General features: G+C 42.1%; 1 protein-coding gene across 1 annotated transcript in view; it reads left to right on the forward strand.

Annotated features, from left to right (window-relative positions):
• Window positions 1–25,650, forward strand: part of kcnh5b (potassium voltage-gated channel, subfamily H (eag-related), member 5b) — a 479,712-nt gene that overhangs the window by 39,715 nt on the left and 414,347 nt on the right. The window contains exon 2 of the mRNA XM_063061314.1: window positions 10,923–11,046. Coding sequence (XP_062917384.1) covers window positions 10,923–11,046 — 124 coding nt within the window. The remainder of the gene's footprint in view (window positions 1–10,922; window positions 11,047–25,650) is intronic.

Here is a 25,650-nt window from a genome sequence, read left to right on the forward strand (position 1 = left end):
ATAGGCATTTAGAGAATCATGGTCTGATCAGGGACAGTCAGCATGGCTTTGTGAAGGACAGATCGTGTCTAACAAGCCTGATAGAGTTCTCTGAGGAGGTGACCAGGCATATAGATGAGGGTAGTGTAGTGGATGTAATCTATATGGATTTTAGTAAGGCATTTGACAAGGTTCCACATGGTAGGCTTATTCAGAAAGTTAGAAGGCATGGGATCCAGGGAAGTTTGGCCAGGTGGATTCAGAATTGGCTTGCCTGCAGAAGGCAGAGGGTCATGGTGGAGGGAGTACATCCGGACTGGAGGGTTGTGACTAATGCTGTCCCACAAGGATCAGTTCTGGGACCTCTATTTTCGTGATTTTTATTAACGACCTGGATGTGGGGGTAGAGGCGTGGGTTGGGAAAATTTGCAGACGACACAAAGGTTGGTGGTGTTGTAGATAGTGTAGAGGATTGTCGAAGATTGCAGAGAGATATTGATAGGTTGCAGAAGTGGGCTGAGAAGTGGCAGATGGAGTTCAATCCGGAGAAGTGTGAGGTGGTACACTTTGGAAGGACAAACTCCAAGGCAGAGTACAAAGTAAATGACAGGATACTTGGTAGTGTGGAGGAGCAGAGGGATCTGGGGGTACATGTCCACAGATCCCTGAAAGTTGCTTCACAGGTAGATAGGGTAGTTAAGAAAGCTTATGTGGGGTTAGCTTTCATAAGTCGAGGGATAGAGTTTAAGAGTCATGAGGTAATGATGCAGTTCTATAAAACTCTGGTTAGGCCACACTTGGAGTACTGTGTCCATTTCTGGTCACCTCACTATAGGAAGGATGTGGAAGCATTGGAAAGGATACAGAGGAGATTTACCAGAATGCACCTGGTTTAGAGAGTATCGATTATGATCAGAGATTAAGGGAGCTAGGGTTTTACTCTTTGGAGAGAAGGAGGATGAGAGGAGACATGATAGAGGTGTACAAGATATTAAGAGGAATAGATAGAGTGGATAGCCAGCGCCTCTTCCCCAGGGCACCACTGCTCAATACAAGACGACATGGCTTTAAGGTAAGGGGTGGGAAGTTCAAGGGGGATATTAGAGGAAGGTTTTTTACTCAGAGAGTGGTTGGTGCATGGAATGCACTGCCTGAGTCAGTAGTGGAGGCAGACACACTAGTGAAATTTAAGAGAGTACTAGACAGGTATATGGAGGAATTTAAGGTGGGGGGTTATTTGGAAGGCAGGGTTTGAGGGTTGGCACAACAATGTGGGCTGAAGGGCCTGTACTGTGCTGTACTATTCTATTTTATAATTAAACAGAGAGTTTAAATGTGCCACCAAAACTTCTGGTGTGGTTCATATTGGCCACTCAGTCTGGGGAAGGAAATGCATCGTGCTGCAATACTGGCACATGGCACTCATTGCAGACGACACTTCCATTCTGTGCTTTGCTTAGATAATATAAATGAAATCTTGTATTCTTCCAAGGATGTGAATAGAAAATCCCACAGCATTTGGTCAAAGACCTACTTTTAGGAAGAGTCCCAGAACATGGATGTTCTTGGTGTTAAGTATTGTCACATGAGTGAATTTGTGTATGACATCTTTTTATTGGAACGAACACAGGGCTCATCATTGGCTGTACTTAGTAATAAGTATTATGTAATTTATGAGCTTAATAATGCACAAGAGTTTGAAGTTTAAGACTAAGAAATAATTTAGTGCACTTCCCAAATGCATGAATAATATACTGTTCTTTAAGAATGATAGAATTAGAAAAAGGTGTAAGCCTCCTGACTCTCTGAGCTTTGCCATCCATTCATCAGATCATGCCTGATCTTCAACTTCAGTCCTATTTTCGGTACTGTCCTCACATCCCTTGATTCCTTTAGTATCTAGGTGTCACACATCTCTATTCTGAATTAATTCTATGACTTAACCTTTCAAACCCAACCACAAAATGGAGAAATTACTCCTCATTTCTATCCCAAAGTGGCCTACCCCCTACCCAGAAACTGTGACTACTGGATGTCGGAGTCAGGGTAAACATCCTCCATACATCCACCTCGTCACGCCCTTGTTAGAATTCTGTTAATTTTCCTGACACCATATCTTTCTTTATTCCCTTAACTAAGAACTCCAATGGATGAGTCAAATATGATTTCCTTTTCATAAGTCCATGCTATTTTCATAATTCTATTATTATATTGGAGGCACAAGAGATGCACTATCATGGTGCATGGTTTTGACCCAAAATAATCAACAATCCCTTTGTCTCCCCAGATGCCGTTTGACCTGCTGCATAGTTCCAGCAGTTTGCTTTTGCTCTGTTATTATATTCCGCATTATAGAGCCTAGCTTTTCTCTACTACTGAGATAGGTAACTAATCAGTCATCAATTCCCAGCTTTCCTTCTTCCTCCTTTCTTAAATAGTGAAATCAGCTTTGTTGCCTTCCAGGCTGCAAGAACCATTCCAGAATCTATAGTATTTAAAAGATGACAACTTTATAGACACTCTTCCCTAAATCCCCCTTTACAACAAAATTATTAATTAGAATTTTCTCACTGCACAGAAGGAAATACAATAGTGCCTTCTCATCAGTTTGATCTTTATCATTTTGATCTGGAAGACTATCTCACATTCCATTAATTCCTCTTCTATCTTATTATTGCTGACTTGAAGACAGAATATAGTATTAATGGTAAGACTCTTGGCAATGTGGAGGATCTGAGAGACCCTGGGATCCATGTCCATAGGACACTCAAAGCTGGTAGGTGCATGGGATGCACTGCCAGCAATGGTGGTGGAAGCGGATACAATAATAGGGTCTTTTAAAAGACTCTTGAATAGGTACATGCAGCTTAGAAAAATAGAGGGCTATGCAACAGGGAAATTCTAGGCAGCTTCTAGTGTAGGTTACATGGCTGACACAACATTATTGGCTGAAGGGCCTATAATGTACTGTAGATTTCTATGTTCTTTGATTGGATTTGTTCAGTCTGTATGTAGATTGAAGAATCAGAATCAGCTTTATTATTTCTGAATATCTCATGAAATTCGTTGCTTTGCAATGCAGTACATAAAATATACAATAAATTACAATAATCAATATGTATTTTTAAAATTACATAAGCAGTGCAAAAAGATAGCGAAAATAGTGAGGCAGTGTTTATGGGTTCATTGTCCATTCAGAAATCTGATGGTGGAGGGGAAGAAACTGTTCCTGTGTGTGTGTCTCTGGGCTCCTGTGTCTCCTCTTTAATGGTAGTAATGAGAAGAGGGCATGTCCTGGGTAGTGGGAGTTCTTAGTGTTGGATGTCACCTTTTTAAGACATTGCCTTTTGAAGCCTTGATGCTGGTTGGCTGGTGTCTTAATGGAGCTGGTTGAGCTTACAACTCTCTGAAACCTTCTCCGATCCTGTGCAGTGGCACCTCCACACAAGGCAACACTGTTACCTTCTATGATAACTATATACCCCTGCTGTAAGCACCGCTAATTTCCAGATTAATACTGTGGCCAGTAGTGTTTGGTAACCTGTAGCCAACACCCACCAATACATAGCAGACCTCGTCGGCAGTGGATAGGTGAGTATTTTCAAGTTGCTGGATGTCAACATCTCTGAAGATCTATCCTGGCTCCAACATATTGATAGACATAGTCATAGTCATACTCTATTGATCCCGGGGGAAATTGGTATTCGTTACAGTTGCACCATAAATAATAAATAGTAGTAGAACCATAAATAGTTAAATAGTAATATGTAAATTATGCCAGTAAATTATGAAATAAGTCCAGGACCAGCCTATCGGCTCAGGGTGTCTGACCCTCCAAGGGAGGAGTTGTAAGGTTTGATGGCCACAGGCAGGAATGACTTCCTATGACGCTCTGTGTTGCATCTCGGTGGAATGAGTCTCTGGCTGAATGTACTCCTGTGCCCACCCAGTACATTACGTAGTGGATGGGAGACATTGACCAAGATGGCATGCAACTTAGACAGCATCCTCTTTTCAGACACCACCGTGAGCGAGTCCAGTTCCATCCCCACAACATCACTGGCCTTACGAATGAGTTTGTTGATTCTGTTGGTGTCTGCTACCCTCAGCCTGCTGCCCCAGCACACAACAGCAAACATAGCACTGGCCACCACAGACTCGTTGAACATCCTCAGCATCGTCTGGCAGATGTTAAAGGACCTCAGTCTCCTCAGGAAATAGAGACGGCTGTGACCCTTCTTGTAGACAGCCTCAGTGTTCTTTGACCAGTCCAGTTTATTGTCAATTCGTATCCCCAGGTATTTGTAATCCTCCACCATGTCCACACTGACCCCCTGGATGGAAACAGGGGTCACCGGTACCTTAGCTCTCCTCAGGTCCACCACCAGCTCCTTAGTCTTTTTCACATTAAGCTGCAGATAATTCTGCTCACACCATGTGACAAAGTTTCCTACCGTAGCCCTGTACTCAACCTCATCCTCACGATGCAATTACAAACAAGGCACGACAGCGGCTCATTAGAAATTTGAGGACATTTGGTATGTCACCAAAGACTCTCGCAGATTTCTACAGATGTACTGTGGAGACACTGGTTCTCACTGGTTGCATCACCATCTGGTAGGGAGGAGCCACTGCACAAGATTGGAAAAAGCTGCAGAAAGTCGTAAACTCAGCCAGCTCCATTATGGGCACTAGCCTCCACAGTACTGAGGACATCTTCAAAAGACAATGCCTCAAGAAGGTGGCATCCATCGTTAAGGGCCCTTATCACCCAGAACAAACAGCTTTCTCACTGCTACCATCAAGGAGGATGATGATTCAGGAACAGCTTCTTCCCTTCCACCATCAGACTTCTGAAAGGACACTGAATCCATGAACATTCAATATTTTTTTGCTCTCTTTTTGCACGACTTACTTTATTGAATATATATTACAGTATTTCTTATTGTAATTTACAGTTTTTTATTATTGTATATTGCAATGTACTGCTGCCATAAAACAACAAATTTCATGACCTATGCCAATGATATTGACTGTGATTCTGATTGAATGTTCACTAACTTTAATATGTCACTCAGATTTCACTTCTACGTCATAACCTGTTTCTCACAGCTGCTCTCTTCTCATCACTTATCAATGTTTGTCTCTCTTTCATAAATACTTACTGTCTTTGCTCCAAATTTGGTCACCCGGTAGCCACGGAATAGCACTAAATTATATACATTTACTGCAAATTGTGCCATTAATTCACCTACCTCATTTTGAATGCTGTGTGCATTCCGATCTGGTACTCTTAAATTTGTCCTTTTAACATTTGCTCTCAAGATAGTAGTAAGGCTAATCATCCTTGTCATAATTTACATGCAACTGGTACAGCAAACTTGGGCGAGGGCAGATAAACGATTAAATAAGAGCATCTGCGAGCTGCCATCTGAATCTGAAATGTGCCTTCAGGTTGTGAAAGCAACGTCTTGCTGTCTCGATCCCCAGTAAACTACATTGAGCAGACTGGTGTTGCTATACTTGCTACTGTAATTTAGAGCTGAGCTATGTAAAAACCTACTTTCAGAGCCTTAAATCTTGAATTCAGCTTGCAAAATCTGTCAGATGTTCTTTTAAAGCTATGCCTATTACTAATTATTGGCACTCTTCCTTCAGTTAGTCCTGACGAAGGGTCTCGGCCTGAAACGTCGACTGCACCTCTTCCTCCAGATGCTGCTTGGCCTGCTGCGTTCACCAGCAACTTTCATGTGTGTGGCCTGAAAATTGTGCTTGCTTTTGAAAATATGAAATTTAAAGCCATACATCTTTTACTGGAAAGTGCAGCCCGTTGCCTCAGATGACTGAGAAGCCAAGTCACTATATTTAAGTCAGAGGTTCAAAAGTTTTTGATTAGCCAGGGTGTCAAAGGTTACAGGGTGAAGGCGGAAGAATGGAGTTGAGAGGGAAAATAGATCGAATGGTGAAGTGGACTAACAATGGGCCAAATGACCTAATTCTGCTCCTATGTCTTCGGGTCTTATTTATGAAGCAGTCAGGGCACAGTTGCAGGCTTGAGCTCAGACAAGCTAGTCTCAGGCTGAAATCAGAGAATGAAGTTACGGTGTCACATAGCACGGACCCTTCTATACTGTCAGCCAGTCACCAGGCCTCCATGAATCCATTTTATTCTTTGCACATTCCCACTACTCCCCAAAGGTTCTACCACTCACCTGCAAACTTGGGAGAACTTAAGGGGATCCAATTCCTTTCTAACCGTTGTGATTTTGGATTGTGAGAGAAAATGAAGCATCTAGGGAAACACACATAATTACAGGGACACCCGACAACTCAGTGGTTGGGATTGAGCTGGGGTTACTGGAGCTGTGTAGAAGGAGTGTGATCACCGAGTCAACTATAATGTTCTCCTAAGGGAGTGGCTCTTTGAAGGCTGATCCGGGATCCACACATTCCTGTGTAGTGTGGGTGAGCTGAGTGGATCCAGACTTTACAATCCTGCCTCCTTTGCCACTTGCTGATCACCACAGGACTTAGTCCAGTATGCTAGGGCGGATTCCCTTAATGAAGAATGCCTGTGTGTGACTTTGTTTAACATGGGGAGGTTGATGCGCTTGCAGTCGCCACGTGGTCCTTGAAAGACTGAGTTCAGGGTCCAGTGGCATAGAATGCAAGATAACTGGGATCCCTTCACTGTTGCAGCCTTTGTGATGTGCCATCTCTGAACTAAATGACTACTACCCATTGGCACTGATGCCAATGATCATGAAGTGCTTTGAATAGCTGGTAATGGCACATATCACAAACTCGATTCCTGCCACACTGGACACTCACCAACGTTTACCAGCAGAACTGCTCTACAACAGATACCATAGCATCTGTCATGTACCTGGCCCTGACACACCTAGAAAACAAGGACACTTATGCCTGAATGCTGTTTCCGGGCTTCATTTCGGCACTCCTCGGTCTAAATACACCCTGTGCAACTGGGAGTTGGACCTCCTAACCAACACACCTCAGACAGTCAGGATGCATACTCACTCTGCCCTCCCCATCATCCATAACACCGGTGCTCCCCTGGGCTGTGTGCTTGAGCCCAGACACCCGAGTGATCACATTGTCAAGTTCGACGATGACGCAACAATAGTGGGGCCCATCACCAACGATGATGAGAAAGCCTCCAGAGAGGAGGTGGAAGAGCTTGAGGCCTGGTGCCAGGCAAATAACCTCATCCTTAATGTCAACAAAGCAAAGGAGATGGTTATCATCTTCAGGAAAACTCACATCACTCACACTCATCTTTCCACCTGTGGCACAGCAGGAGAAACTGCGAGCAGTTACGAACTCCTGGGAGTGCACATCTCACAGAACTTCTCACGGTCTCAGACCACATCCTCCACCATCAAGAAAGCTCACCGACGCCTCTACTTCCTGAGGAGGCTGAAGGGAGCTGGACTATGCACATCAATACTCACAGACGCACAGCAGAGAGCATGCTGATATGCTGCATCACCGCATGCTGTAGAAACTGCACTGTGGCAGAGAGGAAGGCTCGACAAGGGATAGCCGAAACTGCCCAACGCATCACCTGCTCCAGCTTACCCACCATCAAGGGCATGGATACAGAAGGGAGCCAGAAAAATGCCTGCCGTATCATGAAGGAACCTACCCATCCTGCTCGTGAACTGTTTGTCCCACTCCTATCAGGGAGGATGCTACATTGCATCCACACCAGGACCACTAGACTTAAAAACAGTTACTTTCCCGAAGCAGTAAGACTGATCAATACCTCCACCAATAACAACCCCACCACACCCACCCAGTAACAACCCTACCACCACTACTTCATCATTTCCTGTTAGAATCACCTTATGCACAAACACTCCTGTGCCTAGCGTCACTTTACGTACATACAATCAATCAATGAATATAAGCTATCTTACGTACTTACATTTATTGTGTTTTTTTAAAATCATGTTATTCTGTTTTTTTTTTGTCCTGCATTAGATCAGGAGTAACAATTATTTTGCTCTCCTTTACACTTGTGTACTGGAAATGACATTGAACAACCTGAGATCTTGAATCATCTTCTGGTTGGATCACTCTTTGTCTGGAATCTCCCCCTTGACCTTTCTGCTGTGACACCCTGAGGTAAAATGTAACTACTCAGAGGCACAGAGTAGAAAGTGAAATTCCATTTACCGACACAGCCGCCTTTTTCACAAATTGTCACAATGGTTTCGAATCTGGAGTCAAGAACAACATATCTAAATTTCTGCATGACATCATAATGGAGAGGGCTGGGGAAACAGCCAGTACAGAGGAAGGCTGCAATAAGTTAAAAGATAACTTGTTCTCAGATAATTAGCTGAGAGAATTGCTGTATAATTAGTAAATGAGATCCAAAGCAGAGCCGATTACACTTTGTGACAAGAAAATGTCACTAAGGACCAACGGAATAAAGGGATCTTGAAGAATCAATAATTTACTCCCCACAGGTTGGCATGCAAAATAGGAAACCAAGCACTGGTTTATTTCTAGAGGGAGCAATTTGAAAAAGAGAAAACTTGTGCAAAACATGTCAAAACTTGGTAGAACTTCACTTGGAGAAATAATAAAAAAGCATATTTAATAATAAACATCACACAAATCAGTTGCCAAGTTTCCTACTTTTCAATACTCGGTCCATTTTGATAAAACAATTTAATTAGCTATTAAGCACTTTGGGAGATGGTGATGTTGTTAAATGTACTCATTACTACCTCAGTGCAAAGATGAACCACTGTCAGCTTTATTCCTGTCAGTACATCTACAAACTGTGGAACAAGAGTCCACGTAGCAAGAAGGATTCTAAAAGGTTTGATTTTTTAGGATCAATCTTGTATAAAGTTATCACCAAATTACCTGGCAATTAGAGAAAGTTATAATTAGAGATGGTTACAAATCGACAGTAGCTCATGAGCTTTCCTCGAGCAGTACTAGCCCACATGCTGCTTGTTTAGATTGGATCTGGGGTTGTAGGCTACATTTTATTCATTGGGAAAGAGTTCCTGTTGTGATGATGCTACAGTAAACCATTACAGTAACCATATGCATTCTGCTGTTGGCTGATCATTAATAAAGGGAAAGTAACTCATGAAGAACTGCTAATATGAGAGTGTCTGCCAATGCTGAAAATCCAGGGCAACACACACACCTAATGCTGGAGGAACTGAGCAGGTCAGGCATTCATCTGTGGAAATGAATAAACAGTCGACATTTCGGGCCACTACCCCTCTTCAGGACTGAAAAGGAAGGGGGAAGGCGTCAGAGTAAAACGTGGGGGGGAGTGGAAGGAGGCTTGCTGGAAGGTGACAGGTGAAGCCAGGTGGGTGGGAAAGGTAAAGGGCTGGAGAAGAAGGAATCTGATAGGAGAGGAAGGTGGACCATAGGAGAAAGGGAAGGAGGAGGGGATGCAGTGGGAAGTGACAGGATAAGAAGGGATAAAAAAGCCAGAGTGGAGTATAGAAGAAGATGGAAGGGGGAGGGAAACATTTTTTAAATTGGAAGGAGAAATTGATATTCATGCAATCACGTTGGAGGCTACCAAGACGGAATATAAGGTGTTGCTCCCTATCCTGAGGGTGGCCTCCTCGTGGCAGAAGTAAAGGCTCTGGACCGACATGTCAGAATGGGAATGGGAATTGGAATTAAAATGTTTGGCCACTGGGAAGTTCCACTTTTGGCGGATGGAGCAGAGTGCTCGACGAAGCGGTCTCCCCGTCTATGACGGGTCTCACCAATGTAGAGGAAGCTGCACTGGGAGCTCTGGACACTATAGTCAACCCTAGCAGATCGGCAGGTGAAGTGTTGCCTCACCGGGGAGGACTGTTTGGGGCCCTGAATGGTGGTAAGGGAGGTGTACCGGCAGGTGTAGCACATAGGCTGCTTGCAGGGATAAGTGCCAGGAAGGAGATTATTGGAGAGGGATGAATGGACAAGGGGATCGCCGAGGGAGGTTAAGATATGTCCGCCTAGTTTACCACAGGTAGTTCAGGAAAAGTTTTATTCACTCAGATAGTTCCAGATTACATGTCATAAAATATTTTGGATGTTACTAATTTAACCTGGTAGAGTATAAATCAATAATATGTTGGAAACTCTTGTTTGGATTGCTTAATTGGTTTCTTATTGTCATGTGTACTGAGATACAGCATTGCACACTTTCATTACAGATGAATTCATTACAACAGTGCAGTGAGGTAATGAATCAATAACAGGATGCAGAATAATGTATAACAATTACAGTGAAAGTGCAGTGCAGCTCAATCTTAAGGTGCAGGCCATGAAGAGATAGATTGTGAGGTCAAGCATCCAATTTATCTTACCAGGGAATTGTTCAATGCTTAGAAAAGTGAAATGGACGCCGTCCCTGAGCCTGGTGGTACGTGTGCTTGGGTTTTTGTACGATGGGAGATGGCAGGGGGGAGAAGAGAGGATGTCTGGGGTGGGTGGGGTCTCTGATTATTTATTAAAGCAGTGAGAAGTGTAGACAGATTCCGTGGAGGGAAGGCTGGTTTCTGTGATGTGCTGAGCCGTGTCCACAACTCTTTGTAGTTTCTTGTGGTCACAGGCAGAGGGTTTGAGACGATGCATTTGGATAGGAAGCTTTCTACGGTGCTTTGATAAAAAAAAATGGTGAGTTTCAAAGCGTAATTTCAAATTTCAAATTTTTTTTAGCCTTCTGAAGAAGTAATTGGGAGCCTTCTTAGCCGTGGCTTCAAAGTGACGTTCACACCTAGGAACATGAAGCTCTTAATAATTATGTTAATGCAAGGGTGCTGCAGAAAATACTTAAATAAATATTAATAGTAGACGATTATCTTAAATGTAGCTAAACAAAGCATTGAAGAATGGCACAAAGTATTACCCTATCCTGATTTGTAATTCTTTTCTTACATTTATAGAAACAAGTTTTTTACTTGGAAATGCTCAGATTGTAGACTGGCCAGTAGTCTACAGTAATGATGGATTTTGCAAGTTGTCGGGATACCATCGGGCTGAAGTAATGCAGAAAAGCAGCACTTGCAGGTAAACTAAAGGTTTCATTCTTATTGTGGTGTGACTGCACAAACGCTCAGTGGTGAGTATGATGCTTAGTGTCACGTGACTCACGTTGCGTTTAATGAAAGAGAATGGCGGGCTAAAGAATAACTCAGAGTGGCCCAGAATGGATCTGAGTCCGCTCATCTTGTGCCACGAAGGAACTGTTTAATGGCTCTTCTGCTGCTTCCAGCCTCTTGCTCATCCCTCTTCCCTCCCCATCACTGTATAGTGACTTGGCTATGCCAAATAAGCCAGAATCAGAATTATCATTACTGACACATGATGTGAAATTTGCTGTTTTGCAGCAACAGTACAGTACAAAATGGAAACATCTGAAAAGGATTGACAGTCATTGAATGGTTTATTGTACATAATTTTATTTTTGAATGAAGTATATTTTGTTAAAAACAGTACAGTGCAAAGATATAAAAATCTATAAACTACAAAATAAATAAATAGTGGGAAACAAAAGGAGTAACAAGGTGCTGTTCAAGGATTCATGGACCATTTAGAAAGCTGATGGCGGGGGAAGAATCTGAATCACTGAGTTTGCGTCTTCAGGCTCTGGTACCTCCTCCCTGATATCATGGTTGAGTAAAGATATTATTGTATTTCATTGGTGATCTGGTGTGAAAATTGTCGCCTACATTAAAGGCCTCAGATGATACATTGAACTGTACATATGACACATTATGATTTCATTGCAACCACCTGAAAATGAAACAGCAGACCATTATAGTTGTTTATGAGCAAATAAGAGCAGGGAGACTCCTTTGATACATTTTTCGTGGAGTGGAGATTATAAATTTTGAATTGGTTTATTATTGTCATGTTTATCGAGGTACAGTGGAAAAACTTGTTTTGTGTGCTATCCATCCAGATTTCATTACAGCTGGGTAATGAGGTAGTATAAGGGAAAACTGTACCAGTGCGGAGAACAAAGTGCTACAGTTACCGAGACAGTGTTGTGCTGGTAGACAGATAACATCCAAGGCTATAACAAGGTGGACTGTGAGCTCAAAAGTCCATCTTATACTGTTAGCCGATAACTGAAATTCTGCAGATTTGAAACACTCACTCATGGGAAATAGTTTATTTAAGGAATTGAATAAGGTAAAGGATACTCCAGTCAAGCTCTGAAAATCTTCTATCCCATTGTTTGGAAATCCTGATGGTTCAGTATCTCATTCACCAGGTATTCTCTTTAAGTTCACTGAGGTCTCAGTTCCCAGACCCCTTTAAGCATGCTGGTGCCCAATTTCTCAGACTCTAACCCAGAGGAGTTTTTATCCTGCACTCCACTTAAACTTGTAAGACATTTTTCCCTCATACTGTATGCCTTTTAAACTCTCTCAGCCCATTTTTCTCAGGCTTTCTTTAATGGGTGCTGTTTCCCACCCATCTTTAAATCCACCCTATTCACTAGAAAATTAATTACACTACCACGGAGCATCCTTAAAAACACACACACACACACACACACACACACACAAACACACACACACACACACACACACAAACACACACACACACACACACACACACACACACACACACAAAATATTTGTTGGAGTACTAACAAACCAGAAAATCTGCCAGCCCAGCACTGCCAAAATCCTGAAGGTGCCAGATAATTAGTCTTATTGAGATAGAAGTAACTATAAAAGTGAATATCGACATGCAAATTTTCGGAGCTGTCCAGAACTGAGCCAAGTCAGAAATGTTGGATAGCTGTTGTATATTTAATATTTCAGCAATATTTGAATGGTATTATAAAAGTGTTGTAGATTAAGCATTCTTTATTTGTTTAAATAATTCATTATGGGTTATTTGTGAAGCCAGGCCTTTATGCATATTTAAGGCAGAGGCTGATAGATTATTGAGTGGTCAGGACATGAAGGGATATGGTGGGGGAGGAGGCAGGAGATTGGAGCTGAGAAGAAAAATGGATCAGCCATGATGAAATGGCGGAGCAGATTCGATGGGGCAAATGGCCTAATTCCGCTCCTCTATCTTATGGTCTTCTGTAAAAATATGTCAACTGCATACCTCATGACGCTACCACATAATATGTGCGCGCACCTCGCTTATAATAAAAATACAATGTACACAAGTTATCTCCCAGCTCCCTTGTTTTCCTTTCAATTAATTCTTATGTTTTGGAAAATACAAAACATAACAGTGGTGATGAGGTATTTCTAAAATGAATCCCAGATGACCACTTACCCGTTGGAGTGCAGCAAGATGTTTGAGATGAAAAAGAAGCGCAGAGAAACGGTCAAGTAAAAAAAAAGGAGAGCAGCACATTTTTTTTCTTCAGAGCAGCAAGTTTTCTTTACAAAAGGAAAAATGATCAAGTCAAAAAAGGCAGGAAATGGAAGAATTCATGGATTCATAAACAGTGAGTATAATAATCATTAAAAAAAACCAGCTGAAATGGCTGGCTACATGGGAAAGATTGACGTGTTTGATTCCACAACAGGTAACTGGATTTTGTATACTGAGTGAATTGAGCAGTATTTTGAAGCAAATGAAATAGCCAGTATGAAAAGTGTAGCAATTTTGCAAAGTGCATTGTGTTTAAAAGCATACCGTTTGCTTCGAAGTTTAACTGCTCCAGCCAAACCAGACAAAATGAGCTTTGCTGTATTGTAAAAGTAATAGAAGAAAATTTAGAACTAAACCTATAATTGATTCAAAATACTTGGGTTTCATAAGTGGAATCAGAAAGGAGGGGAGTCCATTTCACCACATGTGGCTGAATTGAAGAGATTGAGCATTGTCAGTTGGGTAATGGGCTTAATGATGTACTGAGAGATCACTTAGTTTGTGGAATCTTACAAGAAAACATTCAAAACAGCCCCTAGCTGAAGCACAACTTACTTTTAAAAGAGCAGTTGAAATAGCTGTATCAATGGAAACAGCAGTCAGTGATGCAACTGAGTTGCAGTCAGCAATGGACGTTGCAACAAATTTTCAACATCTAAACAGAAACTGGCATGGCAGGACAAATTGTGTTACTGTTGTGGCAGGGGCTCACATACACCAGCCCAATGCAGATTTAAGGGTGAAACTTGCAGAAAATGCAACAAAGTAGGACACATACAAAAAGCTTGTTGGCCAGACTGAAATCAATGGACTGAACAGGGAAGACATAAAGATAAAAAGTCAAGTTACAGTCTCAAAAGGAGCACTGATCTGCATGCCATTGATGAAAAATCTGATAATGATGAGTGTGATACAGGACTGCGTATCCTTGAGATTTACAGTGTGAAAACTAAGAGTACGGCTTACATCAGAATTGAATAGCAAATTAATTAAACTGGAATTGGACAATGGATTGGCTGTTTCAGTCATTCCACTCAAAGAGTCTGAGTTGCATTTTGCAGTAACTGAACTAAAGTCTGCAGATATCCAACTAAGAATTTATACTAGAGAAAAGATTGGAGATCCAGCCACCATTTCCATGCCACATCCCCTGCAATAAAATCAACTGCAAGTGAGATAAGAAAGATACTGGATGATGCCACAGCAGTGTTCAAGGATGGCACTGGCAAACTCAAACATATCCGGGATAAAATAGCATTAAATGAAAATGCCACACCTAAATTTTGCAAAGACAGTCTGGTTCCTTATACCATCCGTGATAAAGTAGCCGGAGAGCTAGATGGCATAAAAGCTGAAAGAACTTCTCTCCAAGGTTAAGTGGAGCCTATTGGAAATGCTGGTCATCCCAGAAGACAAGAAGAATGGGTCTGTCAGGATCTGTGGTGATTTTAAGGTCACCATCAACCCAGTACTAAAAGTGGATCAATACCCTCTGCCCAGGATAGGGGATATCTTTGTAAGCCTCTCTGGGAGAAAACACTTCAGCAAAGTGGACTTAGCTGAGGACCACGTACAGATGGAGACACAAGAAGAGCTCAAAGTGTTTCTCACCATAAATAGTCACAAAGGGCTTTACTGCTTTAATAGGCTTATTTTTGGAGTCGCATCTGGCAGAAGCTGTAATCAGGTGCTGCGAGCCCGCCCAGGCACTCATTGTTACCTTGGTGACATCATTACGATTGGTAAGGATGACAAGGAACATCGTCAAAGTCTTAAGGCAGTGTTAAAAAGATTAGAGCACAGTGATGTAACAAGAATGAATTCTTTAAACCAGGCACAAGAATTACACAAGTGTGCTGAGAAAATTCAAGCAGTGGTGGATGTTCCATGGCCAAAGTACATGCCACACTTGTGGTCCTTTTTAGGATTAGTTAATTACTATGACAGGTTCCTGCCACTAGCTGCTGTCATTTGAACTCATTACTACAGATTGGGAAGAAACAGCAATGGACAAAGCAGTGTGAGGAGTCTTCAGAAAGGTAAAGGAAATGGTGATTCAAACACACATTATGATGCATATGGAGTCAGAGAGTCATGGAGAAGTACAGCTCAGAAGCAGACCCTTCGGCTCATCTAGTCTGTGCCAAACTATTTAAACTGTCTACTTCCATTGACCTGCACCGGGACCATAGGCCTGCATATCCCTACAATCCATGTACATATCCAAACCTCCCTTAAACGTTGAAATTAAGCTCGCATGCATCACTGGCTCTGGTGGCTGGTTCCACACTCTCACCACCCTCTGTGAAGAAGTTTCCTGCCATGTTCCCCTTAAATTTTCACCTTTCACCTTTAACCCATAACCTCTAGTTGTAGTTCCATCCAACCTCAGTGGGAAAAAGCCTGCGTGCATTTACCCTATCTATAACCCTCATAATTTTGTACACCTCTATCAAATCTCTCAGTCTTCTATGCTCCATATAAAGTCCTGACCTATTCAATCTTCCCATAGAACTCAGTTCTTCCAGACTGGGCAAGATCCTTGTAAATTTTCTCTGTATTCTTTCAACCTTGTTTACATCTTTCCTGTAGGTAGATGACCAAAATTGCACACAATACTCCAAATTAAGCCTCACCAATGTCTTATACAACTTGAGCATAACATCCCATCTGTTGTACTCAGTACTTTGATTTATGAAGGCCAATGTGCCAAAAGCTTTCTTTACGAGCCTATCTACCTGTAACATCACTTTCAATGAATTATAGACCAGTATTCCTAGATTCTTTTGTACTACCACATTCCTCAGTGCCCTACCGTTCACTGTGTAAGATTTACCCTGGCTGGTCCTACTGAAGTGCAAAACCTCGCGCTTGTTTGCATTGAATTCCATCTGCCATTTTTCAACCCATTTTTCCAGCTGGTCCAAATCACACTGTAGGCCGTGATAGCCTTCCTCGCTACACCCCAACTATACCCTCAATCTTAGTGTCATCCGCAAATTTGCTGATCCAGTTAACCACGTCGTCCAGTGAGGCTGTTTGGGATGGCAACACATCCAGAGGAAAGGTGTCCAGAGCTGTCAGAACCACTCCCTGCAGTCCCAGAGTCAACTCCTACAACCACCACGGAGGAGGCCCCAGAACCTGAGATTGTTTCACAGCCACAATCTCACCTGCCAAGCAGAGTGATCACCGTTATCAGGAAACACGTTATGCCACAAAAGTAAGAAAGCCTCCGCAGCAATTAAATCTTTAGGCCTGAGTGGGACCATTTTAACTTTACAATGTTTCTAGATGACTATATAGTAGTTGTATTATATTATATAGTATACTGTTTATATAGTTGAGGTGCATTCTATATTGAGTTGGAGTTTATAGCTAAGTAGGGAGGAGTGTTGTGTATTTAATATTTCCTGTAATATTTGAGAAATATTGTAAATATATTGTTTGACTAAGCATTCCTTAGTTGCTTAAATAATTCATTACGTTATATGTAAAAATACGTGATTTACGTACGTCATAACACTACCGCATGATACGTAACCATCTCACTTAAAATAAAAATGAACATACACAAGTTATCTCGTGGCTCCCTTGTTTTCCTTTTAATTAGTTTTTATGCTTTAGCAACCAAAAACAGGAAGTTTGTGTGGTGAAGTACATGAGAAATGGTAGGACAAGGAAGGTACTTCTCGTTGTCCACGGGAATGGTACCGGAGGATTGGAGGGAGGCTTATATGGGAGGCAGGGTTTGAGGGTCGGCACAACATTGTGGGCCGAAGGGCCTGTACTGTGCTGTACTATTCTGTGTTCTATGTTCTATGAACACTGTTGATGGCAACAAAGGAGATTGAAAAGAAACGTCCTGCCACTGGAAGAGAGTGGACAGTCTTTGTTTTGGAAAATCATTTCAATCAATAAGTAAAATGAACGTTGTAAGTCCTGCAGTGGATAAGAAGCCAATTGTGAGGCAGAACAGTTTCAGATTCAGAATACCGTATGCTGTAGCTGCTGCCATCTTAATTCTCAGGAGGATATCCCAAAGCAAACTATTAATCTTCATAGAGTACAGTTAAAATCAAGGGTAATAGCATTTGGCAGATGGAACTAAATAATGTTCATTGTGTCAGCATAATGAAGATTGCTTCAATTCAAAAAGTCACTTCGGTCACAAATGAATATGGAAATGTCTTTCCAGGAATTAGGGAGCAGATGCCTTTGAGTTATAGTCATAGAGACATAGTGTTACAGAGAATGGAAAGATGCCTTTTGGCCCAACATGTCCATGCTGACCAAATTGTCTACCAAGCTCATTCCTTTTCCCTGTGTATGGCATATATTCCTCTAAACCTTTCCTATCCATGTACCTGGCGATTGAAATTGAACCCACCTCTGTTGCCTACTCTGGCAACTCATTCCATTTACCCATGACCCACTGTCTGGAAAAACCTGGCCTTCAGGTTCCCTTTAATTTTCTGTCCTTTCACTGTAAATCTATGCACTCTAGTTTCAGACTCTCCCATCTGGTGTAAACAACAGGGACAGCCTCAGAATAGATGTCCCTTTAGAACAAAGATGAGGAGGTATTTCTTAGTCAGAAGGTGGTGAATTCATTGCCAGAGATGGCTGTGGAAGCCAAGTCATTGAGTATAATTAAAGCAGAGGTTGATAGGTTCTTGATTAGAAAGAACAACAAACATTGTGGGAAGAAGGCAGGAGAATGGGGTTAATAGAACATAGAACATAGATTAGTACAGCACGTTACAGGCCCTTCAGCCCACAATGTTGTGCCGACCCTCAAACCCTGCCTGCCATATAAGCCCCCATCTTAAATTCCTCCATATACCTGTCTAGTAGTCTCTTAAACTTCACTAGTGTATCTGCTTCCACCACTGACTCAGGCAGTGCATTCTACGCACCAACCACTCTCTGAGTAAAAAACCTTCCTCTAATATTCCCCTTGAACTTCCCACCCCTTACCTTAAAGCCATGTCGTCTTGTATTGAGCAGTGGTGCCCTGGGGAAGAGGCGCTGGCTATCCACTCTATCTATTCCTCTTATTATCTTGTACACCTCTGTCATGTCTCCTCTCATCCTCCTTCTCTCCAAAGAGTAAAGCCCTAGCTCCCTTAATCTCTGATCATAATCCATACTCTCCAAACCAGGCAGCATCCTGGTAAATCTTCTCTGTACCCTTTCCAATGCTTCCACGTCCTTCCTATAGTGAGGTGACCAGAACTGGACACAGTACTCCAAGTGTGGCCTAACCAGAGGTTTACAGAGCTGCATCATTACATCACGACTCTTAAACTCTATCCCTCGACTTATGAGAGCTAACACCCCATAAGCTTTCTTAACTACCCTATCTACCTGTGAGGCAACTTTCAGGGATCTGTGGACATGTACCCCCAGATCCCTCTGCTCCTCCACACTACCAAGTATCCTGCCATTTACTTTGTAATCTGCCTTGGAGTTTGTCCTTCCAAAGTGTACCACCTCACACTTCTCCGGGTTGAACTCCATCTGCCATTTCTCTGCCCACTTCTGTATCCTATCAATGTCTCTCTGCAATCTTCAACAATCCTCTACACTACCTACAACACCACCAACCTTTGTGTCATCTGCAAATTTGCCAACCCACCCTTCTACCCCCACATCCAGGTCGTTAATAAAAATCACGAAAATAGAGGTCCCAGAACTGATCCTTGTGGGACACCACTAGTCACAAACCTCCAATCTGAATGTACTCCCTCCACCACGACCCTCTGCCTTCTGCAGGCAAGCCAATTCTGAATCCACCTGGCCAAACTTCCCTGGATCCCATGCCTTCTGACTTTCTGAATAAGCCTACTGTGTGGAACCTTGTCAAATGCCTTACTAAAATCCATATAGATCACATCCACTGCACTACCCTCATCTATATGCCTGGTCACCTCCTCAAAGAACTCTATCAGGCTTGTTAGACACGATCTGCTCTTCACAAAGCCATGCTGACTGTCCCTGATCAGACCATGATTCTCTAAATGCCCAGAGATCGTATCTCTAAGAACCTTTTCCAACAGCTTTCCCACCACAGACATAAGGCTCACTGGTCTATAATTACCCGGACTATCCCTACTACCTTTTTTGAACAAGGGGACAACATTTGCCTCCCTCCAATCCTCCGGTACCATTCCCGTGGACAACAAGGACATAAAGATCCTAGCCAGATATTTTCCTAATAATGGGGAAAATAAATCAACCGTGGAGGAGACTCAATGGCCTGAATAGCCTAGTTCTGCTCCTATGTCTTATGAACACTAAAACTGATTAGCCTCACCTTTCTAATATCACCTAACTCTGGTGCTGTCTCAGGACACTGCATCTGTTGCCAAAGTTTCCCATGTCAACGTGACCTGAAGAATTTATTATTCCATTACTAGCAGGAGTAATTTTCTTTTTCAAAGCATGGGCAGAAGACTGGCAGGATAGATCACCTAAACTTTAAAGTATGGGCACAATTTTCATCCCATAAAGGGAAAATAAAATTTGAAGCTTCCTTGTACTGCACTTTGTCTGTTTGCCTTTGAGCTACTGAGAACTAAATTTCACAGTAATGGTAATGTCACTCCAAAGGCCGTTAAATGATGTTCCCAGAAGTTAGTTTCCTTTGATTGCTGAAGGTGTGAGAAATACACAGCGTTGCATTGCCTGACATAACACCATCTTTACTTTCACTGTTGTTATTTTGTTAAAGCAAAGTTTGATGTGAACTTACTGTCTCATAGAGATAAGTTTGTCCTCCGAACAGAAAAATGCACTTAGAAGATTAAAATTACTTTCAGTGTCATATAGAAATAATTTGAACAAAATCTGATTTATTGCATATATTACATCATTGGCCATTATTTTATGACAGTAAGGTGAAATGAGGGTTAATGTTTATAAATGGCATATAGTGTTGATTTAAAGATGTGTATGGGGGATGTACTGTATAATAATTACATTCTATTTTCTGAGAGGGCCATTTGGATGAAAATCTGTCACTGCATTAATATTAGAGGAGCCTTTTCCTCTTTAATTTCCTCTTTTGGACCAATCAAACATCTTAGAGCAATTGACAAGACTGAAGTTAGTCTGCCATGTATGGTCGATATGTGGCCACAACGAAAACCACTCAGTGCCTATCAGTGCCGGACTCCAGACTGAGGTCAACGGTCTGACCTGTTGTCGGATTCTGTGCGATTCGGCGTTCAGAGTCACACTCTTGAGGTCATATGACCGGTCTTGACGTACGCTGCTGATGTCAGAATTAAAGCTGCATTCATTCCAAAACCCTGCTCTCCTGATGCGATCATCATCTAACCATTTGATTAAAAGATTCATTCTTATTTTCAACTATTGCATTATGTGTAAATTATATGACTGGGTTTACAAAATGTATCATTTGAAGTGGGCTTAAGTAAAGTAGATTGGCTTTTGAAGTTTGCTAGAATATTTCTGGAATGCACTTCTGCTGGGAACAAAAGCTACTCATATAAGCGCTATCTGGATGAGAACTTGATTGATTACTATGGAATGTTATTTGATGGTTGGCATCGACACGATGGGCCAAAGGGCTTGTATCTGTGCTGTGGAACTCCTTGACTCTAATGTGGATATGATACCCATTGATTTCAATGCGGTCGTCAATGTTTGCCCAGAAATCCCCAGTAGTTGGCATTTGACCTTACATTAGGTTTGCAACGTATGCCTTCCATTTACTGATTTAATCTGAATAGTGCAGGCTAAGTATACAAACCCCAAGAATCGAAGAAACAGCGTTGTAATTAATAGCAACACGAAGATGCACACAGATTGATTCCGCTGCTGATAAGCTGGTGCCACTGTGGCCAGAGATGGCAGGGCATCCACTGGGTGTCACTGCACAGGGAGGGAGCAAATGAAAAAGGTTATTGTATTTGAGGTTCTACGATTGACAGTTAACAGCAAGAGATATGGCATGGGAAAGATTGCATCCTGAGATATCAGATACGTGCTTTGCAAGAAAAAATTAATTGGTAAAAAGTTTGCATTTTTCATTTTCCTTGGTTTCAAAATTTAATTTCAAGTAGTTTTTGAGCTGTTTTCTGTTTATACCATTATAATCTGGGGATAGCTTTGCAATGTTTAGACTGTCAGGTCACCTGATTAGATGGTTTACTAAACACAAAACATGCTAATTTTTTTTTGATTTGGTTCATTGTAACACTGATTGGTGTATTTATTCGCTGGATCTTTCAGATGTTTAGAATATTGTTTTTTTATCCCTCTTATTAAATAGGTAAATTCCTTTATTATTGTCACATGTACTGAGCTACAGCGAAAAACTTGTCCTGCATGCCACTCACACAGATTGATTCATTACAAAAATGCATTGAGGTAGCACAAGGTAAACCAGTAACAGAATGAAGTGATAACAGTACAGAGAAAGTGCGATTACACGAGTCGAGTGTATCGTTCTTCTGAGGCGTTATTCCCTTAATGCCTGTGCGTGACTTTGTTTACCATGGGGAGGCTGATGTATGGGCAGCCACCAAGCGGTCCTTAATAGTCCTGGGTCAGGGTCCATGGAATGCAAGATGACTCTGGACCCTTCACTGCTGTTGTGATGTGTCATCATTTTTGCCAGCTCCACTGCTGATGTATTTGTTGGATTGCTCTTTGTCTGGAACCTCACCCTTAATATTACCACCAGAGGTGACCCTACCAGGAGCTAAGCTCCAGACTATGTCACTCTTCGATCTGAGGAACGCACAAAGCCTCTCCAAAACAACAAGTTGACGATCCTTGGTGCAGATAGACATAAGGTGCAAGGCCCAATGAGGAGACCATGAGGCCAAGTCCATTTTATCGTAGCAGGGAAATATTCAATAGACATAACAGTGGTATAGAAGCTGAGGTTGAGTCTGGTGGTATGTGTTTTCAGGCTTTTGTATCTAATATCCAGTGGGAAGTTGGAGAGGACAGAAGAGAGTCACAGGGTGCATTATCCAGTGACCCTGTAATCTCTGTCTCAGAGGACGACATCAGAATGTCTTTCAGGAGGGTGAACCCTCACAAGGCTTCAGGCTCCAATGTTGTACCTGGTAAGGCTCTGAAAATCTGTGCCAACCCTCTGGCGGGTGTGTTCAAAGACATTGCTACAGTCGAAAGTTTCCACCTGCTTCAAAAGGGCAACAATCATACCAGTGCCCAAGAAGAGCAGGTTGAGCTGCCTTAACGATTATCATCCAGTAGCACATCTACAATGATGAAGTGCTTTGAGAGGTTGGTCATGGCCAGAATCAACTCTTGCCTAAGCAAGGACCTGGACCCACTGCAATTTGCATATTGCCACAACAGGTCTACAGAGGATGTGACATCATTGGCTGTTCACACAGTCTTGGATCACATGGACGGTACCTGTACTTACATCAGGCTGCTGTTTATTGACTACATCTCAGCATTTAACAAAATCGTTCTGACAGTTCTGATTAAAAAGCCCCAAACCTTGGGCCTCTGTACCTCTCTCTGCAACTGAATCCTCGACTTTCTCACTGGAAGACCACTCTCTGTGCCATTTCTATCTTCCCCTCTGCCATCAGGTTTCTGAATGGGGATTGAACTCATGAAAACGACCTCACTACATTTTTGTTCTCTTTTTGCACTACTTGTTTAATATAACTTTTCTCAAATATACATTTACAGTATGTACTTCTGACTGATATTTACAGTTTTTATTTTGCCTGGAAGAAGGCAATGGCAAACCACTTCTGTAGAAAACTTTGCCAAGAACAATCATGGCCATAATCATGATGGCCTATGTCATGTGACACAACACATAATGATGATGATGGTGACGATTATTATATATTTCCATGTACTGCTGTCATATAACAACACATTTCATAGCATATGCCAGTGGTTTTAAACCTGATTCTGAATATTCAGAGTGGCTGGGGTCTTTGATTATGATGGATATGTCAACGAGACAATGAGGAGTATAGTCAGAGTCCATGGAGTAGAGGTTGGCTCCTGTGATGTGCTGAGCTGTGTCCACAACTCTGCAGTTTCCTGCAGTCATGTGCAGAGCAGTTGCTGTACCAAGCTGTGGATGCATCTGGATAGGATGCTTTCCGTGCTGCAACATTAAAAATTACGATTAAATTTACTGCTGTTAAATACAATGGATTCTGGTTAATTGGGATGCATTAGTATATTTTGGCATGATTAAGTAGCTGCACCAATTAGTCTAAATTTCATGGAGATAGTTAAAAAAGAGAAACTACCATTTAACTGCTTAACAAATTACTCAGGAATGAAAATTACAGTGGAATGCATGTACCTCTACCCAGCATTTTGTTAGCAAATGTACAGCTGCTGGAGAGCAAGACTGAGGACTTAAGATTGCTGTACTGGAGGGAAATGAGGAATTGCTGTGTTTTGTGTTTCATGGAGACATGGCTCACTCTGGACACACCAGATATGTAGTTAAGACTCAAAGACAGAGGATAGACTGGACTGCTGATTCGGAGAAGGCAATAGGTGAAGGTTTGTGCCTCACAATAAACTCTCTTTGGCGCTCGGACACAGCAGTGTTGTCGCACTCTTGCTCCCCCACCTGGAACATCTAATGATTAAGTGCCGACCATCCTACTTACCAAGAAAGTTCTCATCTGTGACTTAACTGCAGGTTACATTCTGCCAACAGCTGATGTTAATCAAGCACTCGAGGTATTAAATGCTGCATGACCAAACAAGAAACAGTCCACCCTGATGCCTTTCAAATCATAGTCGGGAACTTCAGTCAGGCTTGTTTGGAGAAATCTCTGCCCAGTTATCATCAGTATACAACCTGAAGCACAAAGGGTCCCAACCCACTCGACCTCTGCTGTGCTACAATAAGATATGCCTACTGTTTCATGCCTAGACTGCATTTCAGGAAATCTGATCACTTGACTGCCCTTCTCCTACCTGCCTACAGACAGAGGCTAAAGAGCAAGGCTCCAGAGATAAGGATAACAAAGAGGAGGTTATTGGAGGCAGAGGAGTGACTACAGGATTGGGCTGTGTTCAAGGACTCACCAGTGGATCTGAATGAATACACCATGGTTGTCACGGAGCTTTTTAAAGCAATCATAGCTATGTGTCTCCCCACAAAATCATTCAGAGTCTTCCCCAACCAGAAGCTGTGGATGAACCATGAGCTCCACAATCTGCTGAGGGCCAGATCAGTGGTGTTCAGGTCTGGCAACCAAGTAGGATACAAGAGGGCCAGGTACGGTCTTCAGAAAGCCATCTCACACGCGAAGAGGTGATTCTGGACCAAACTTGAATCTCTGAGGAATGCAGCTGTGACAGGGCTTGAATGCTATCACCTCTCACAAAGTGATATCAAGTGACATTGGTAACAAGAAGGCATCGCTCCAAGACTCTTGCTTCTATTCTTGCTTTAACCATCAAAACATGGAGGAACCTTCATGAACCCCCACAGTCCCTGATGACCCTTTGCTTTCTCTCTCTGAGGCCAACGTGACAGCATCCTTCAGGAGGGTGAACCAGCAGAAAACACCCAAATCAGATGTTGTTCCTGGATATGTACTAGAGACCTGCACTGATCAACTGGCTGGAGTATTCACCAACATCCTTAACCTTTTGCTTCGGCAGTCTGAGGTACCCACCTACTTCAAGCAGGCTTCAATTATATCAGTACCTAAGAAGAACATAGTAACCTGCTACAAAGACTATCATTTATAGTGCTTACATTCAATGTGATGACGTGCCTTGAGGTGATGAAACATGGCAACTCCTGGCTGAGATGTGACTTGGATCTGCTCCAATTGGCTACCATCACAACAGGTCCACAGCAGATGCTATTTTATTGGCTCTCCACTCAACCCTGGAACATCTGGACAGCAACAATGCATACAATGCCTGGAAAAGTATTCAACCCTGACAACTATTTTCACAATTTACTGTCTCATTTTCTAAATTTAAAATATATTGAAGTGGGATTTTTGAGGTAATCTACAAGACATTGTGTATTATGTCAAATCAAAAGAAAAATTACAAAACCTCTCAACAATTTACTGACGATTAAAAACCAAAATTTTGAGGCTGAAAAAGTATTTAACCCCTTTGTAATTACTGTGCTAACTTTCCTCAAGGTACAATACTATATATTACCTTACCAACTCCTCAATTTGTTGATGTAGAAAATTGGAGAATCACCTGAATAAATACCCCCTCTCTCTATAAGGT

The sequence above is a fragment of the Mobula hypostoma genome, chromosome 1 (assembly GCF_963921235.1).
Source record: "Mobula hypostoma chromosome 1, sMobHyp1.1, whole genome shotgun sequence".
NCBI classification, from domain to species: domain Eukaryota; kingdom Metazoa; phylum Chordata; class Chondrichthyes; order Myliobatiformes; family Myliobatidae; genus Mobula; species Mobula hypostoma.